We start from the raw sequence: 19,401 nt of genomic DNA, 5'->3' as shown, positions 1-19,401 counted from the left end.
TTTTCTGAGGCTCCGGGCGGACACATTCCAGTCAGACATTTCACTCCTTTTTCACCAACCAGCCCGGCCAAGCCAAGCCCAGCCCAGCGGGGTGGGGGGCGCTCGCCCCGAGCCGGGTCAAGCGGCTTCCCCGAGGGATAAGCAACCAGGGCCGGCTTCCCTCAAGCTGCCAGCCCTCCCTCAGCCCCCCGGGGCTGAGCTCCAGGCCGGGCAGGAGCCGGGCTAGGGGTCAGTAGCGAGCCGGGCAGCGAGATGGCGGCGGCCGCCAGGCTGTGGAGGCTGAGGCGGCGCCTGGCCGGGCCTGTGGCCGCAGCCCGCAGCAGCAGCAGCAGCGCAGCGCCGCCGGAGAAGCTCACCCTGAGGCGGCAGGCGGAGGGGGTCCGGTGAGCTGCGGAGAGACGGAATCGGGAGAAAATGGGGGGCTCTGAGGGCGGGTGGGTGGGAATTGGGGCGGCTCTGACAGCGGGGACTCGGGGGGGAAGGGTTAGGGGCTGTGGGCGCAGCGCGGAGCCTCACGGAGTTTCTGTGTGCACGCTTGGGGCGTGTGGGGTTCATCAGTCGTTTTGAAAATTTGCTCGTTTTCTGTTTGTTTGTTTGTTTGCCTTGTGCTAACCTTCTGTATTTAACGGCTTTTTGCAGAAGCATTGTCCTGAACAACCCCAAGAAGCGAAACGCCCTGTCCCTCTCCATGCTGCAGGCTCTGAAGGAGGACCTGCTGCACGACGCCAAAAGCAAAGAGCTCCGCGTTATCGTCATTTCAGGTACTCCACAGAAGAGGAATGGCTGAGAGAATAAAAAGAAACAGGCTAATTTGGAGCTTAAAGCTCAGAATATCACTGAACTATAGAAAACGGGGCAGGAAGGAACTTGCAAGCTGGTTTCTTACAGCCTGCCAGAATATAAACAGTACCACATGTGAGCCTTCCCACTCAGACCTCGCTGCCCTTCTATATTCATTCTGCTTTCCACTTTCATACACTTAATTCCTCATTCTTGAAGCCAGCCTTAATAATTGACTAGGTTCTATTATATTTCTGTTGATAATTAACACATCTAAAAAGAAACGCTGTTGAAACAGTATTCAAAATGTTAGTATTTCAGTCAGGTTGCCTGGTGTGTTTGCAGAGTTGATAAGCTTTCGTTTTCCTTTTGTAAAAGTAAGCAGCAAGTGAAATGATTGTTTTTAAAGCTACATATGAACAGTAGCTCAAACAATAAATTCAGGTCCTGATAGTCATTACGCTGAAGAACAAACACTCCTAGGTAATGGTTTTCGTGCAGAAGCAGGCTGAGCTTGCATAGCTTCTGTTGCCTTCAGTGGCAGGTACAGATTTGTAAATGTTTAATGTAAATGTAAATGTTTACAGGTAGTAAACAGGGTTCAAAGGGTTTCTTGTGCTCTGTTCTGCCTGCTCTAAGCCAGGATCAGACTTTGTTATTTTTGCCACTGATTTGTCAAAACTCTTTCTAAAACTCTTCAATGAAGAAGAGACCATAGTATTGATACTGCAGTCACCTGCAACCTGCAAGTGTAAAATTTTATCTCTCAGAGCCTCTCTTCCATTTAGATATTAACCTGTAGAGTTCTTAAAGATAATAAAAGTTGAGATGTTCTTAAGCCGTTTTTTTCCTCTGTCCTTTTAAGATAATCTTCCCCTGTTCTCCTTCCAAACATCTTGGAGAAATAGATTTACTAATTTTACTAATTTAGAAAGCTGGGATTTCCTGTACTGAGAGGAGAACATTGCTCATGTGTAAGTGTGCATGCACATGAGAGTGGAAATAAATTAACTTCACAGCAGTGACAAATATATGTATTCAGTATTTCAAACAGCAGTTACACATTTTGTAAGATGCTTCAGGTTACTTTTTGAGAATATGGTGCTCTGGGAGTTTGTGAGTACAGTTTGGTTGTTTTATTTTTCTTGCCTATTTGTTTTTCAGTTTAAAAATAAATTGCATGTTCCTGCTGATTTCCAATTCCATTGCTGAATGGAATGCAAAACAAGAAATCTCAGGAAACAGACTTGTCTTTGAGTCTTTAACACAGACTTTACAGTGGATTCTTCTTTAATGAGGCACAAATGCAGATCTGATTAAATTTCCAGATAATGTATCACTGATCCAGTGAGCTGATTGCTGGTGTGTGGTTATTGCTAGACAGACTGTTAACAATAAGCTGATTCATAAGAAGCAAATGCATAGCTAACGTGGTGGCTTCATAGCTGTAGATGGAAATGTTGCATCCATGCAAATATCTGAGGAGATCTGAAGGATTAAAAAGCTTCAGATTAGTTTATTTTTATGGCAGGTGTCTCCCGAGGAAGGAAAACTGTTGTAGAGTGTAGTGTGTAAGTAGAGGTTGTTTTGATCATAGCTGCCACTTGAGGAAAGCAAATCTAAAACTTACACCTCCAGAATCTTGCTCTTTTTCTACCCAAACCCTGGAGAAACTTTTTGGGATTCCTTAGATGAGTGTTAGCAGCGGAGGAACAGAGGCCATAACAGCAGAAAAACCTTCTCTAGCAGAAGAACCTCTTTTTCCATTGTTGCCTTAAACACCATAACTAAATTCTTGATGCTTATTTCATAAAAGTTAATCATTAGCGTACAATAAACAGGGAATAACAGTATTTGTTAGTCTGAGAGCAGAGCAGTCCATTGTCACTCCAGCTAACTAGTTTACACTGTACCAAAGAGCAGTTCAGTACTGTATCTCTTTTAAAGACTGGGCTGAGAGGTGTAAAGAGCCTTATTTTTAACTGAGTTAACTTGGAGTGGAAGTAAAACTAAGCCTTTAAAATATTTATTGGCATTAGTGTGGTTAAATCATTTATTGCAGCAATTCAAAGGTATTACAGAGCTCAGAAGGCAATATTTAGGAACTGAGTGTAAAATTCCCTCTACTAATCTACTTCTTTTTTGATCATTGACACGTTTATACCTTTAAATGGGGTATTGATACACCACTTGGCTTCTCGATTAGTTCAGACTGACAGAATTTCATTAATTTTTTTTTTGCAGCTGAAGGCCCTGTGTTTTGTTCTGGCCATGATTTAAAGGAACTGACAAGTGAAGATGATGTGAAGCATCATTCCCAAGTATTTGCAATATGTGCAGAGGTAAGCAGTTCTTCATAAGTGCCACCCCCTTTTGCCTGGTTTTAAGAGCTAGCAGTGATACTGGTTTAAGTTAACACCTGATCCTGGTGAACTTCTATTTTCCCTGGATTTCTCTATGTGCAAATAAAAATCCTAGAATGCCAGTGTGCATGCTTGCTACTGGGTGAAGTCATGGTGCGTTCCTTATTTTATCCAGTTCTTCTTGCAGCTGAATATTTGGGCAATACCTTTCCCAGAAATCCAGGCATAACCAACTTCATAGCACTTGTGCTCAAAGGATCTTTCCTGGCATCTAGCTAATAACTCAAGACAGGCTTAAACATCGAGTAGACAATGTTAAAGTAAAATCTGAATACATCTCTGACTCTGGTACCCAGTCAGCAGACCATACAAGATCTTCTTATTGCAGAAGCATAGACCTGAAGGTTGGGATGTTAAAGTAGATCCTGGAGCCTTTGGAGAGAATGGTCAAAAACCCCTTTGATTTTAATGGCATTAGAATTTGACCCCCTAATCCTGCTGAGAGTGATCACAAAAAATTTGAAACCTTTTGTTCTAGTTCCTCCAGAAGAAATAATGATCTCTATACACATTGTCAAGCTAACATTACTCATATTTAACAAATGCTGTAAAAGCCATGGTTTGAAGGTTACTACTGAAGGCCCATTGGTATGAGACATAGCAATCATCCTTGCAGCTTTGTCTGTATTTCATCTTGGTATGCTGTCCACAAAGAGGTAAGCACAAATACGATTCAATGACAAGTTAGCCCCTGCATCAGAAAGGAGTCAAGATGAGACAAAGACTGAAATTCAAAACTGAATTTATGTAACTTCACCTAAGTGATGTAACATTTTCTTGACTTCATCTATTGGAGAAATTTAAGTAGAAAATTAAAATTTGTTATCTTGCTACACTGTGCTGATGTGACAATTTTTAAAATCTAGATGATGACAGTAATCAGTTAAATAGCATTCTCTATCTGCAAGTATTAAAATTAGATTAGTTTGATGATCCCTACTGTATTTAAAGAGAACCTGAGTTAGAAGAGCTAGACAAATTTGTCTTTCTTAACTTCACCTATCTAAAGTTGGATGTCCCACCTCTGAAAGAGTGAAAGCACAAGAGTGTTTACCCATCCTAAGTCTAACACAAACAGGAAAAATTAGCTACATAAACCTACGTAATTGGCTACACAGCTGAGCAGTGAATGGAACAGCAGTGGTTTTGTGCATTAAAGCACTAAAGCAGGTTCTGCAGCGAGGACTTAAACTCCAGTCTATGGAAGTGGAAAGTGCACACCGTGATACCAGGTCTGTGAAGCACGTGCAAGTTTTAGAACAGCCACGACGTAACTTCAGGGACTGACTGACCGCTTTCTCCTGGGCAGGTTATGACTTTAATCCAGAAGCTTCCAGTACCGGTGATTGCCCAAGTAAATGGCTTGGCTACAGCAGCAGGCTGTCAGCTAGTGGCAAGCTGCGACATTGCGGTGGCGAGTGAGAAATCTCAATTTGCTACTCCTGGAGTAAACATTGGATTGTTTTGCTCCACACCAGCTGTGGCCTTGGGCAGATCTCTTCCAAGAAAGGTAGGCTTCCTTTGCAGGCACTCTTTTTAATTTTGCAATTAGTAGGTTCCCCTTGCTAGGAGTTTTAGTTCCATTGCCTTAACTTCATCTTCCTGCAGTACAACATTCAAAATATTTCATTGCCAAAGACGTCTTCGTAACACTTTGGACTGGGGGAAAAGTAATAAAGGGATGACCTCTGCTTAGGGAAAGCAGCTTCCTACTGATCTGATTCCAATCAGTAGGAACTCGTATCAGCAGCACGCCAGCTCAGTGAGCCCTCTGCTTCCCAACAGACAGCTCTGTGCTTTAGACAGTGACGTCCTCCCCCTGATGAGAAACCCCTGCAAGTTCAGGATATCAACTCCACTGAGCTATCAATTCTGGCCAGGCAGTGACATTTCACTACCAGCATGATCCGCCTGCATTTAGATCAAGATGCTTTAAATAGCATCTAAAACCCTTCCGTACCTTTTTCCTGGTTTATTTCCTACTGATTGTTACTATACATTTCTCACTGCATAAGCAGTAGTATGACCTGTAAAGCCTCCAGAACTGAGAAAATGAATGTTAAGTTGTGATCCCGTTAGATTCATGTGGACAGGCTCTCCAAGCCCAGCAGGGTTCTCCTGAGGTTTAAGGACAAGTCCAGTTGCTGGGTAAAACCTTCAAATTTAAATTTCCTATCTTGTATGACCATCAAGTTCAAATACAATTTGTGTGTTTTGTCGTTGTTTGGTTTTTAACTGTGCTATAGTGTACAGTTATAACTGTTTCTAAATTAGTATTTATGATTTTTACAATTACCATTTTAAATTTTGTGGAACATAATTTTCTCTGTGCCACTCTTCAAAGTAGCAGGTGTGTTCCCTACAGTGCTCAGGATCGCTGATTTTACCTTTTATCAAATGAAATGTTGCCACTGTTTGTAGCTACCAAAGCAAAGATACCAAAAGGATAATCAGCTCTTATGATTCTGGGTATCAGTCAATTGCATGAAGAGTCATGGAAAAAAAATCTTATTGAGAAATAACACAGAATGGTCAGTGAGCACTTGGGGGATATTTTAATTTGAAACCTCAAACACAAGATGCTGAGTGCAACAGGAGACTGAAGTAGATGGAGCTGTAAGAAGGACACATTTAAAAACACCCAGACCAAACTTAAACTCAGGTATTTTCAAAAACTGCACATTGACTTATTAGGTGTTAGTTTGTTTATTATTCCATGCTCAGCTTAAAATATGGAGTTCAGATATTTGACTTTGTGGACCATCCACATCTTTCTTGATTTCTACTGCAAACACCAGAGATTCTGGGCTTTTGGAGGCGAAAAAAGCTGCAGTCAATGGGCAGGTCTGAAAAAAGGCCAGCTCTAGACCCACTTTTCGTTGTAGAAACCTCTTAATATTTCCTTGGCTGTTTAAGAAGCCAGATTTAAATCTCAAATTTGCCAAAAGAGTAATTCATACTTGAATGAGGAGACTGAAATTCCCCAAACAGAAGCAGTACAGCAGTGGAATTGACTTAATGTGGTATCTTTTCTTGTTCAGGTGGCATTAGAGATGCTTTTCACGGGTGAACCTCTTTCTGCCCACGAAGCATTAATGCATGGCCTTGTCAGCAAGGTGGTACCAGAAGACAAGCTAGAAGAAGAGACCATGAGAATCTCTCGCAAGATATGCGAAAGCAGCAAATCCGTCCTGGCACTGGGGAAAGCCACTTTCTACAGACAGATGGCACAGGACCTTGATACTGCTTACAAAATAACCTCTCAGGTCATGGTAGACAATCTGACTTTGAGGGATGGGCAGGAAGGCATTGAAGCCTTTATTCAGAAACGGAAGCCTGTCTGGTCACATTCTCAGGATGAGAAGAAATGAATACTGTTTCTAAGCTAAGCTTAGCTGTGCTTCGTAATTCTTCACGCAGTTGCCTTTGGGAACTATATTTCTCTTCTTTCTGAAAGTTAAATTTCTTATCATACCTATGCCAAAGCCACAATAAATTATTTCTAAGTATATATATAATAAATTTTAAGAAAAATCAAACCAAATATTTATTTTTTTTTCAGCAATGAATCTTTTCTGTGGTTTCAGAAGGAACACAGTGCTACAAAAATCAGTTTGACATGTCCCAGATTATACATGGAATCACATGGACTGGGAGAGAACTCGGATCACCCCGTTTAGTACCTGTCTCCCTAGTTCTGGTTGTTATTAATAGAGAATTAAAGGGTTTGGACACATTCCAGAGGTGATGGAGTACTTATATTCCAATGCAGTTCAGCGTGTTACAGGCAGAAGCCAGTAACACTAACCCATTCATTGTTATAAATACACCTGCCTATGAACTGTGTGTGTTATTAGTTTGTCTCCCTCAACAAATCCTGTTGTTTCACCATCAGTCCAAATTAGCACTTGCAAAATCTAGAGGATTTTGCTATTGACTCCAGGGAGGCTAAGCCTGGCTTGAGGTGTTTGGTTTCCACAAAGGGCACGCTGCAAAAAGCACTCCCTACGGGCTTCAGCAGAGATTCACCTGGCAATGTTCTGACCCAGTCATAATCTTTAGGCTATGTGTCTTCAGTTTATCACAGAATCTTGTGCACGTAAGCCTGACTTTGTGCTTGGAGCTGGTCTTTACCAGCACTGGAAGAGGTCAGCCTTGGATTTAAGGTCTTGAAATCTTCCAACAACAGGGATTCAGCTCCTCTTCTGGGTAGTCTGTCCAACATTCCTGGTGGAAAAAAAAAAATCTTTAACTTTGAGGCTCCAGTCTGAGCCTCAAAGCATCACTTTTCAAACGTTGTCCCATTGCACTATGTGACATTACTAAGAAAACTTCAGCTCCAGCATCTCTGTATGCCTCTTCAAGCAGTCACAGGTTGCACTTAGATCACACTAGGCTCCTCTGTGCCAGACTAAACAAGTCCAGCTTCCTCAGCTCTCCTTGTAGGTCACGTTCTCTAGATAATTGACTCTCTGGTGGATGAGTTCCAGTTTCTCAACATCCCTTTTGCACTGGCTGTGCCAAAAGAGTACTATGGTCCAAATATGGCCTCACCGGTGCTGAGCAGAGGGGAATAAAATATTCCTTCCATCTGCTGGCCACTTTGAGCCAGTTGCTATTGCTCACCGTGCATTTTGTCTTATTTGTGATGAGAGTGCACTGCTGGCTCATACTCAGCTGGGCATCCACGATAAGCTGGGTTTCAGCAGGCTGCTGCTCTGCCTGGCAGTTCCTAGCTGGCTCTGGTGCTTGGTGTCACTCTTCCCTGGGTGCAATCCTTCTCATGGCCTTTCTGGATTGAAGACGAGCCACTCAGTATGTCACCTGTTTCCCCAGCTCAGGATCACCTGCAAATTTGCTGAGGGTGTGTTAGTGATGGGGGAGTATGAATCAATAGGGACATCACTCAGGTGTGTTTACTCCTTAGTGCGTGGTTCCCTGCTGGTGCACGTGTCAGTTTGTTTCTCAGTTCTCTGCAGTGAGTGACTTACCCAGTAAAGTTCTGGGATGGTTCTTTCCAGGGGCTGATCATTCCTCCAAGCCAGCATGGATGAGTCCACAGCAGCTTTGGCTGCCTCTGCCCTTCCCACTGCCCTGATGCTGACCCTGTAAGCCTTGCCCAGCACTCCTGAGCATCCCCAGCATCAGGCTAAAAAAGTCCTCCTGGCAGGCCTGCCTGTTTCTCCAGGCGCTTTAAACTGAAACACTGCCACAACGGAAAGTCAGCAATTTGGGGTTTGGGCCACAAAGTTGCCAAACGGAGCTAGAGGAAACCCAGGTGAAGTGCTATACAATGTAGCTGTAGCCAGTCTGCTTCAGGATGACCTAAGCATGAGGATCTTGTTGCAAAGGGCATTTCTGGTAGCATCTCCCTGCTTCTGGAAGAGGTCTCATAGTTCAGCCAATCTGCCTCCCATAGAGCAGCAACGGGCTGTACTCCTACCAGCTGCACTGCTGGGATCTGTGGGTTGAATGACACTTTGCTTCCTAAGAGTGAAATTCTGTTTGTCCTTACACTAGGGAACCATACCTGGCTAGTTTGGTTACCAAAGATACCTCTTTTCTAACTGACCCACACATTTTTATTCAAACTGCTGGTATAAACATGCATCACTTCTGTGTATACACCCCCACAAAGCACTTCTCTCTGCTGTCCCCAATGGATGGTCAGGATGAAAAGAAAGCAATTTCCAATCCTGCTGCTATTTTTAATTTGAGAAACGTAAACTTCAATTCACTGTTACAAATAGTTCATTTCCATGGGAATATGAAAAATGCAGATTGTTGGGAACAGTCATTTTAAAAATATAAAATTCCATTGTAATCAGTAAGAAAGTTGAATATGTTTTATATAAGATCCCAGTTTATATTGGTAAGAAAACGTTATGAACAGTTGTCCTGGTGTCAGCACCCTGGTGTGGTGCTTATCTGCCTGCCGCAATAAACCACAACAGTTAAGAGACAGAAGGGTTAAATCTGGAGCCCAGTAACCTTCATCATGTCCTTTTCAATACAGTAAGATGTTGCACTTAGACTGTGCTCCCCCATGCTGCTCTAAAAGCATTAGGAAAGAGTAAATTGTTTTTAAAAATATTTATATTTAATGGCTACCTTGCAACTACTCAGCAAATCTCTACTGGCTCTTTTGTTCCAGGCTTTTAGGAATAAGTACATTATCTGATTTTTGCAGAACAGTGCTCTTTTCAACTAAATGCAGTAATAAAATGGTTTCACTGGCCATCTTAAAACATGAATGACAGTTTAGATGAGCACATTCTTTCAGATATTTAGAAATTCTCCTGCAATCGATTGCCATCCACAAAAGGCAGGGTTTTCGTTCCTGTTAATTGACAGTTACAAGTTTTGAGGAAAATTTCTGCATTTTAAAAGAATAATTGCTTTATTTGAAATATTTTTTACTGAAATGGAATTGAATCTGGTCTTGTTATTCCTGTGCATTGATTTGTTGGATTTGAATGGCCTCATGAGACTCTAGTGTTACAAAGGCATGTAGGTATCCTTAGTGTTATTCGAAGTGAGCAGTGCTCTGTGAAGTTAAGAACAGGCATGCTTTAACGAGACAAAATGGTGATGGGAGAGAAGTTAACTATCAGAAATGGTGGACTGGTTGTTTAGAGGATACGCAGAGGGTAGCAGTGTTACCTTATTTTCCATGTAAAAAAAACAAACAATGCCTCAAGTTCCTCCACGAGTCAAATCCATGGACATTCAGGAAGCACAGAGCTGGAGATGGCTGAGGTCAGGTCCTTAAGAACACCGCTTTTGTAGGGTCGTGGTCTTTTCCAGTCTAATTCACTGGCATATTATGAGATACAACAAATGGTTGTGTTGTATCTTCCTGACCTTTAAGAGAAAAATATTTATTAGTGCATTTTAACTCAGCTTCCACAGTATTTGTTTGTACTATTTTGTGCAATAAAGTAATTATGTAATTAGCGATCATCAGTTCCAAAAATGGCAGGAATATTTCCCTCTTGCTTGAACTGCTAGACAGAGAAGAGCTTCAGAAGGCTTTAGAATATTCCTGCACTGGCCCCTATGGATTGACAAAGCAACATCATTTTTCATTTCTGACTTGTAATTTTTTTTTTTCCCACATCTGCCTTTACTGTTTAATTTAACAGATTTACAGGCCAGTCCTGGGAAACAGAACGGTTCCAGAATTGTTAATTATGTTCCATAGCCAAGAAACAACAAACCAAATGATAGATTGGGAGCCTTACCGCTGTGGCTATCTGCTGCCTGAGGGAGAGTCTATCCTAAAATAGCAAGGAGTCTAGCCCTTGTCACCCACTCTTTTTTATTAAAGTCTGCTCTGCAGCGGTCTGCCAGGTAATTAGCCTAGTTTCAAGTGACCCTAATAGCATGTGGCATGCACTCAGGCTTCTCTGTAAACTAAGTATGCCTCCATCTGCGCAGAGCCGCTGGGATGCAGCTCATCCCTGCAAATGACAGAAAGGTACAGGTTTTCTGGGAGCAGCTAGTATGGAAATGTAGAGTAAATGCAAGCGAGGAATTGCCTGGATGAATGTAATGAACCATCCAGACACTGACCTCAAAGTGTCAGTGAAGCAGAGGCCTTATAAAGAGTCCTTTCAGTCTTTAGGTGGAAATTTTAGAAAAGATTCACAGGCAAAATCTGGAGGATGCGATCCCCTCATGAACAAGATGGACAAGCCAGGGTGCAGAGATAGGTAGAATAAACACAGCACAAGGTTGTTCCTAATTCATGGACTAGTCAATATTGTCCCTCATCACCTCATTTTGGGGATGTATGCTGAAGATGCAGTTGGACAGAGGACTCAGGAGTTGGACAAGGTGTTTATGACTTTCATGTTCAACAGAGCCAAAGAACAGAATGGGAGACGGTCTCATTTGGGCATTTTGTATGAGCTTCACATGGTTTTCTCAAGGCAGCCCAGCCTGGAATTCAACTGACTGAGAATTGGTTTGGTGTTGGTTTGAAGAAACCTTCTGTTTCTGTGGAGGAGAGAGCTTGAGAACATGTACTACAACGGCACGAAAACCTGGATGACTGACTCATTGGCAAAAGCTGGGATCATAATTTTTGTGGTCCAGCTCATGATTTCTGAGCATTTGGATGGCAACACCGTGTCCTGTACAGAATTGCCTGTGGGTAATTCCTGTATGGTGATTCCCATATTCCAGATGGGGAAATTGAGGCCAAACCTGCTCTGTTTGAGGTCCCACAGTAAGCCAGGGGCACTGTAACAATGGCATCCAGAATGTGAACAGCTGCTCCTTGTACTTCTTCAGCAACAAAGGTTTCAGTAAAATCAGCAGAAATGCAGGACGGTCACGTGCCCTGAAAAGCCTGCAAAGGCTTCTGAACAGGAATTATGAGCTACTGCATCAAAGGCCCTATGCTTGACATTTATTGGCTTTTTGATGAATGTTGGGGTAATTTTACTGTCAACAGTTTCTCATTAGGAGCCTGGCAGTGTTCTTTCTGACCATTATCTTGCTCAATATCACATCGGGTTGCTACAAAGAGCAGAGATTTTATGTAAAACCCATCTATCTCTGTAGCTGCAAAATGTTTTAATAATTCTACATTAAAATAATTTCATGGAAATGCTGGCTGCCTCCTCTAAGCAATAAGGGCAATAGACAAATGGTTAGATTTCCATGAAGACCTCAAGCCACAGGACAAAACTCATACTGCAATGAGTAGGATTCATTTGTCTTGATTTGAATGGCATTGCACCTCGATCATACTAATTCTGAATTTAGCCACAGAGTAATGCGTCCCCATCCTGTTTTACACATTTTTGAAGGAGACTCACAAAGGGCACAAAGGCATTAGAGCTCTCCACTGGCCTACTGTTTCCTGGCTGTTTGCTGACAGTATTAGTTTTTTTGTTTGTTTGTTTTGTTTTGAGTTTGTTTTTTTTTTTCCTTTTGGTCAATCCTATAGCTTTCATAAAAAGAAAACTGTAGAACTGTACCCCTAATACCACAGCGTATTTAAAAAGGGGACAACCATCCATGAACCAACTGTAATAATTTTCATTCTATGACTTTTAAAACGTGAATACGACTATTAAATATTTGCATTCTGAAGTCAGGATAATGGGAGCATCACAGGGCTACTGTGTTTTTTTTATTGATTATGGTTGTGAAAGAGAAAAAATGGAAACCAAAACCAGATGATGTAGCAAACTGAATATCTACTACTAACATTTAAGCCAGCTTTATGGGTTTTGGAATCCTGATTCACGACTGTTGTGCAGGCCAGCAACTGACACCTGGATATTTTAACATAGTTTTGTTGTAGCTATTTAGTAAAAGGGAGCCTACCTTTTCCCCCTTAGGTAGGACAGAGTTTTCAGGCTGTCTAGACTGCAACTTGCAATGCCCTGAAGTTATCTGAAAATAAGAAACATTCCTGTAGCCTAGGTTAAATCGTAACCACAAGTTTTAAACTAACTTCCACAGCAGTGCAAGTTAACCTGTTGGACCTTGGTAGGTATTGATCTCTTTGCCAACTCTGCTGAAGGAAAGTCACCTCTGGAAAAGGCAGGACAGGTATGGATGGCAACACCTCAGACTATCTGCAGCTTGGCTCATTAGAGCAGTATGTCAGTGGGGTCTGATGTAATGGGTCATGTTTAAGAGAACAGAAGCTCCAGCCATCGTCTGCTTTCTGAAGGAGTTTTTAAGGACAAATTAACTGCAACAGGAGACGTTTGGGCTGCCTCAGCTGCTGATTACTGAGGAGGCATTAGGGTCTTCCAAAGTGGCACTCAGGTTTTGTTCCAGACCTGTCCTCCTATAAACAATTACAGCAGATGAAATCATTTTTGGAAAGATGAGTGTTTTCTTTGTCAACTCTCCCCCATCAAGGATAATGTGCTATATACCTACTCCGGTCTTCTCCACTTCCTGGCCCAAAATCACTCTCCATATGGACGTTGAATGATACTTCTGTAAAGAAGCAATGAAGAAATTGGTAAGAGATATAAAGAACATGGGGGAAAGGAGAAAGCAACTGAATACATGAAATCATTCTCCTAATGTGGCCTTCAGTCTAAATATGAGTGTTTTGATTCTTATACCTTTTTAATGAAACATATATTTCATGACATAAAAAAATTATCATCTGTTGTTTAAGGGAGTCAAGCCTATAACAAAAGTCTATTCTGAGTGTTAGGATACAGTATAAACAATCATGGCCAATATTTATGGGTTAGTCTCCCTTCCTTCTCAAGACCTCACTAGATGAGATTAAAAATATTTTTAAATGAGTGTGCTTTTTCTTGCTTTTTTGGTTTTGAGTCCTTAGTGCAAAGTCAAAACAATTTTTCCTTTTTTTCCCTCCCCCTTTAGCTGGATAACTTTTTTAATGAATGCCAAGACTCTTATATAAGTACACAAATCTGGAAAGCTTTACAAAATACCACATGTCGCAGTTTAACAACTGGTGACAATGCCATAAATACTGGAGTGGGGGAGTGGTTTTAACGGAAACTCTGTAAAAAAAAAAAAAAAAAAAGAAAGGCATAACAGATGACAGAGCAGAGTTATGAGAGAATTTGGTTCTCTGAAAGAAGGCCATGCAGGAGAAATGCTGAGGGGCAGGGAAACGACTCTGGATTTCTACACCAGAGTTTACTCAACTGGATGGATATGGTTGGTAAAAAACAATTTTACCAACTGGACTATATTCACAACTGGACTGTATTCACAACACAGGCTCAGGGCATTGGGATGTACTGCAAATGCATGATCATCTGCACAGCAAGGTACTCACCACATACATCCTGCCCATTCTCTCCCATCTAGCACCAGCAGACTTTTCCAAGCTTCATCATGGATTTTTCCTAGTGTGGAGAGTGCACAGTGCAAAACATAACGGCATTAACACATTAGGCTGTGTTAATGACCAGGTGAATTCATCACCTTCACTTCCTGGTGAGCACTCTCTGCCACTTACCTTGCAGTTTGCCTCCATAGTACCTTTCTTTTCCTGTCTCCACTTCCCATTCCCCGAGGTTTTTCTTCCTATCATGTTTTCCCTAGCCCCTACAATTCTTTTTGTACAATCATCCTTCCATTTGAACAGGTGGATCTTGCTACATTTCCCATTCAGTACTGCTTGTAAAGATTTTTTACTGAGTGTCTGTGCTATTTCCATATTATAACACTTAACCAATGCAGAGGACTGGAAAACTAACCTAATTTACCCCTTTTTCGATGGAACCAGCAAGAATATCCAATCAAGGACAATCAGCCCCTTGTTCGTTGGCCCAATGTTACTATTAATTATTGTTACTATTATTATTATTATCATTGCTATTATTATTGCTATAACCTATTGTAACACCACTACAGTTCAGAAACTGAAATTTTAATGTCTCCTCTCCATATTTGGGCTTGGAAACTGTGGTCTTAATTGCTGAAATTAGAAGCCTCTCCAGTGTGAGTTAGGGAATAGCATTTGCTTGGCAGCAAGAGTAGACTTATCCTCTAATGTAGACCGTAAAAACAAATAAACAACGTATTTAGTGTGGTAAAATGGAAGTTGTGGAAGATAACAGTCCTCTTTGTGTGCTGTCTGTGGGAAGCTGTATGCTTTTAGTGGTTTTTCATGTCAGCATTTATTCAGAGTAGACAGTCTAGTAATATTTCAATGGAAAGCCAGAAACCTGTCTGATGTGCTTGATGGCTGAAATACAGCACCAATTTATTCAGTTACCCACTCGTAACCACTAAAGAAGCAAAATCCAAAGAGTAAATTTACCACAGCAAAAGTCCCAGTGAACAGCTCAGTAGCAATTCATTGGCTAAAGCAATCTTTTAAAAAAGTCCAAGATCTTTCTGCCCTGTTCATCACTGTAACACTTAAATACATTTTTTACAAGCCATTTGTTAGATTATTCTGAAACATAAAGAAGAGGAAAAAATGTTTTTACAGCCCTGGACAAGAGAGAAAAAAAAAAAAAAAAAAAAAAAAAAGATTCACTTCCTGGCTTTCTCACAAAACTCCAATGTGACCTTCAGCAAGCTAATGCCCAAGAAATGTGACTGTCTGGTCCAACCTCCTATTTATTGCTTCTTGGCCTGCTTACCTCTAACTGGTACTTGCCTCAATCGCAACTTTGGTTGAGCTAAGGAAATATCTAACCTTGTACAGAGGGAAAAAAATAAAATTTAAATTAAAAAAAAAAAAAAAAAGGAAGAAGGAAAATTTAAAAAAAGAAAAAGAAAAAGAAGGAGAAGGATGCCAACAGTGTGATCCATTCTCCTTGTAGTCAGAACTCGTAGTTTATTTCTGCTTTGAATTCATCTGACAACAGCTTCCAAGCAAGGTAAGAGAGCTGCCCCTTTTCATGAGCTCAGCTAGATCTTTCAGCACCTCAGCAACTATACGGAACGGGGCTGATCATTCTTTTTTTCCTGTCCTTTTCCCGTCTTGTCTCTGCAGACTGCAAGCTCTGCAGGGGAAAATTGGTTGTCGCTATGTGTGCAGCCAGGGCCATGGCACAACTGCCCAGATTGAACTCACCTGTGATGAGGAATGAGTGCTGTGCACCCAGTTACAACACTGAGAAGCCAAATATGAAACAATTAAATAATAATTCTCTGTCCAAGAGAGGCTCCTTCAGTTTACTACAGATTCTCAGACATCTTTGCACCTTAGCAGAAAATAAAGTGCTGGCACTATATAGCAAACGGTCAGCAGAGGGCAATAACAGCTCAAATCTTGAAGCAATTCCTGGTTATTCTGTTACCAAGCTGCCAATGTGGTGTTTCTACTTGACTGCTCAAGGGGAATGAGCCCTTGGTTCAATCACGCAGCTCTCGGAGTTGTAACACGTGTGAGAAAGCGCTCCCAAAGTCATGCCAGCCACAGCTCTAAGTTCTCTTCTGTTCCACTTTCACTGCAGCCCCCATCTTTGAACCCACATCGATTATGCTGGAGGACCAATTGTGATCTGATAGTCAAGATGTGCTTCTTGAAACCAAATTCTCAGATTTTTGGAAGCAGGAGGACACCTTGTTCTGTTCTAACAAATACACGCGTGAGAGATACAGATGTGATTGGGGAGCTGGACCGTTCAGCAGAGCACAGTTTCTGAAGGCCTGGCTTCTGGCTTTCTGGACAATTATTTTAGATACAAATCAAGTTCTGGAGATTGTTAGGAGGTTCTGGAGGGAACAAGAGACTTGCAAAGACCTTCCAGCAGACTGGACCTGCAAGCCAGGCAGACGAGGCAAGCAGAATGTGACCACCATACCTCAGATTTTCAGTAAGAGGTAGCAGCAATCAGAACACGGATCTCCCAGCCTGAGCTCAGCCAGCCAGCTTCTCCTTCTCACCTCTTCCACCCTGCTTACCAGGTGACCTACAGGACGTCACCTCTCCGTGACTCAACTTCCCCACCTGTAAAGGAAGTTACGGACTGGTCTGTGACACACTGGGAAGAGTGAATGATAAAAAACAATCAGCTGTGTTACTCACGGCTCCGTGATGAACTACAAGGCTTGTCACACCGCCGCGCCAGTCTGCCAGGCAGGAGAGGAGAAGTGCTGAAGGAGTTAGTCCAGGTGGACTGTGCACACCGAGGTACGGCAGGAGCTGCTGAAAAGTAAAAATACTCCCTCAGGTCCTCTCCCAGCAGGAACAATATTCCAGTTGTAATGCAGATATCCTGCCGAGTTATTCCACCCCTCAGGGCTGCTGAATGCTTTGCAAGAATCTGTAATGGCAATCATTAGACTGTAGTAAATATTACAGAATAGGAATGCCAAATGTCTCTTTATCTGAGCTTCAGTTTTATGTCTGACCTCATGAAAAGCAAGAAAGCATGACCAACCACACTGATAGCATTTATAATACTTGGAATTTCAGGGAACACTGCTTATCAGCATGAATTAACCAGTCCTCCCTTGATTCCCACACCATAGGAAAAGGATGGGGAGCAATTACGTTGTTCAAAGCCACCCCAGTGAGGGAAGCCTGTAACTGCTTAAAGCACAAAACAGTGAGTGTATCAGGCCATGCTGAACCTGCAGAGGAATTCAAATAAACAATATTGAATGATCAGCTGTGGAATGCAGTGAACACAGCCAGGTCAACAAGCGCACTGATAAGAGTACAGGGCGACAAGTGGGATCCAACCCAGCCTAAACCTCCAGCAGCCAGTGGCAACCGGGTAGAGGTTATGTTAGCTTTGTGCCAGGCAGCTTCTGGATAATTCTCAGCAGCAGACCAGGTGGAAGATGTAATCGAGATGCTGCTTCGTCACTATTTTGCTGCCAAGACTCCACTCAGAGCAGAGTCATCTCTGCCAGTCGTGATTCAATGCCTTTTCCACTGGACAACCTTCAGCCCTGTCGTACAACTGTGCTTCTACCCAGCTGAGACAGAAGCGATCTGTGCCCTCTTTCGATTTCCTCCCTGCCACTTCTGAGCCTTCTCTGACTCAGCGTGGCAGCGTACGCCAGGCAGAAACCATTTCAGATTATGGCAAGCCATAACCACAGAAATTGAGCCACAGCCAGCAGTAACACTAAAAGCAAGCAATTGAAACTTTGAAAGAAAAACCCACAGCTGTTATGTAAGAGTGATAAGCAGCTATAATAACCACACCTGGCAAGATAGTATTTTAATCCAAAAAGTTGTTTGCAACCTTTTCAAAATCTTCTCTTCAAAGAAGGTAAAATCTAGTTTTTTTGTTTGTTTGTTTGTTTTTGGAAAAAGGTACTGAACATCTGATTTTAGCAGACTTTTTTCTCTCAAAAACTTTCATCTTTAAGGGTTTATACAACAGTATATGCCAACATTCCCATACAGGTTAAAAATACATTCTTTCATGTGGACAGAGAGTCCCTGTTAACGTGGTAGTTGCACAGAGGATACAAAAATAGCTGCTAGCAGAAGTATATTAGGGATACGATTAAGAAATCAGGTGCTAATGAGACTGCTCAGGACTGATTCACGAAGGGCCTGTGGCTATTCCATGCCAGCCCTTCCAGGAGGTGTCTCTCTCAGGCATGAGTCAGTGCCTTGCCTCTGTGCAGCTCCTTCTGTAGGAAACTCCCTGCAGAAGAGCTGGCAGGTACATCCTTAAAGGCAAAGCAATGTAAAAAGGGGCTTCCTATGCCTTACCTCTTCCAGCTGCACGAACAGACTACAGGGGCAGCTTGAAGAGAGCGCAAATAAAAGCAGGATGGGGAGGCTGTGGATGCTGGCACAGGCAGGAACCGGTCAGCACTGCAAAGGTACAAAAGATGGCTGTAAGCCAGTTTGGGTCCTGCTGGTCCTTGAATTGATGTTAGCTCTGACGCTCTTGTGCTCTTGAACATTCATGCCTGGAGGACAGATTCTTTACTGTCTGAATTAAAATCCTGCCCTCGGCAAGGTTAATGACTATAATTTATTAAGAGGCGTGGAATAGTTTGTTAAATGATATTGAAAAGAGAAGATTCGTGAAAACAAGTTACAAAGCGTCCAGACAAACAAAAGGTTTGCACTGTACTTCTCTTTAAATTGAACCAGTCACTAGAAGTCATGCACTTGTCACCCCTTTTGGGCCAAGAGCAGTGTGTAAGCTATACCCACATGTATCTACCATGTGCATGCAGGTGCCCTGCACCACACTGCTTGTTGATGCTCCCAGGGACGCTGCACAGTGGCTTCCTTCCCGTCATCTGTGGATTTCACAACGGCACATACAGCAGAGTCTGCATGGAAAGCAACAAGAGAACAACTTGTAATTTGCCCCTTCCATTGCTATTTTCCCCTAGAAATGTGATTTCAGTGAAGAAGCGTTCTTCCTTGTGAGAACTAGCAAAATATTCACAGACACGACCTCCCAAAAGTCAGAAGTGGCAGGAGAAGGAATTCATGCACAGGTGACCTCACCTGTTCTGTGTATTAATCTTATTCACAAAACACTTTTTTAGCTATTAAAGAAAAATTCTATATTAAAGACTGGTAATGAGCATTTGCAAGAGACCCTGCATTGCTGGATTACAAGAAAGCTTCAGAATTCAAATGTTTTTCTCCTGTTCCCAGAGTCACATTCTCTCAGTAGTCTATTGCAAATAGACTCCTGGTATCTGGTGTTTGGCCGAAAATGGAATCCAACCCCAGAGCTAAGGGTCTAAGCTCCTTCTGCAGTTCATAAAGAGAAATAAATGCTTCAAA

At 42.2% G+C, this 19,401-nt stretch overlaps 2 protein-coding genes across 8 annotated transcripts in view; one reads left to right on the top strand and one right to left on the bottom strand.

Annotated features, from left to right (window-relative positions):
• USP6NL (USP6 N-terminal like) overlaps positions 1–16,912 on the bottom strand; it is a 156,495-nt gene extending 139,583 nt beyond the window's left edge. The window contains exons 1-6 of one of the 7 annotated variants that reach the window (XM_082771968.1): positions 16,711–16,912; positions 16,487–16,632; positions 13,999–14,068; positions 13,109–13,172; positions 12,546–12,614; positions 9,867–10,067 (exon numbers count right to left, since the gene is read on the bottom strand). The gene's annotated coding sequence lies outside the window, so the exon portion shown is untranslated. Of the gene's footprint in view, positions 1–9,866; positions 10,068–12,545; positions 12,615–13,108; positions 13,173–13,998; positions 14,072–16,486; positions 16,633–16,710 lie in introns of those variants that run through there. The other 6 variants (XM_082771969.1, XM_082771970.1, XM_082771971.1 and 3 more) reach the window with 6 other exon arrangements.
• On the top strand, positions 93–7,612 carry ECHDC3 (enoyl-CoA hydratase domain containing 3). The gene is made up of 5 exons (XM_082772057.1): positions 93–383; positions 640–761; positions 3,025–3,122; positions 4,513–4,713; positions 6,245–7,612. The coding sequence occupies exons 1-5, from the start codon at positions 253–255 to the stop codon at positions 6,572–6,574; spliced, it is 882 nt and encodes a 293-aa protein (XP_082628183.1). The 5' UTR covers positions 93–252; the 3' UTR covers positions 6,575–7,612.
• Positions 16,913–19,401: the final 2,489 nt, after the last annotated feature.

Source organism: Aythya marila (assembly GCF_965140915.1).
Source record: "Aythya marila genome assembly, chromosome: 1".
Taxonomy (NCBI): Eukaryota; Metazoa; Chordata; class Aves; order Anseriformes; family Anatidae; genus Aythya; species Aythya marila.
This window is presented reverse-complemented; position numbering and strand designations above follow the sequence as displayed.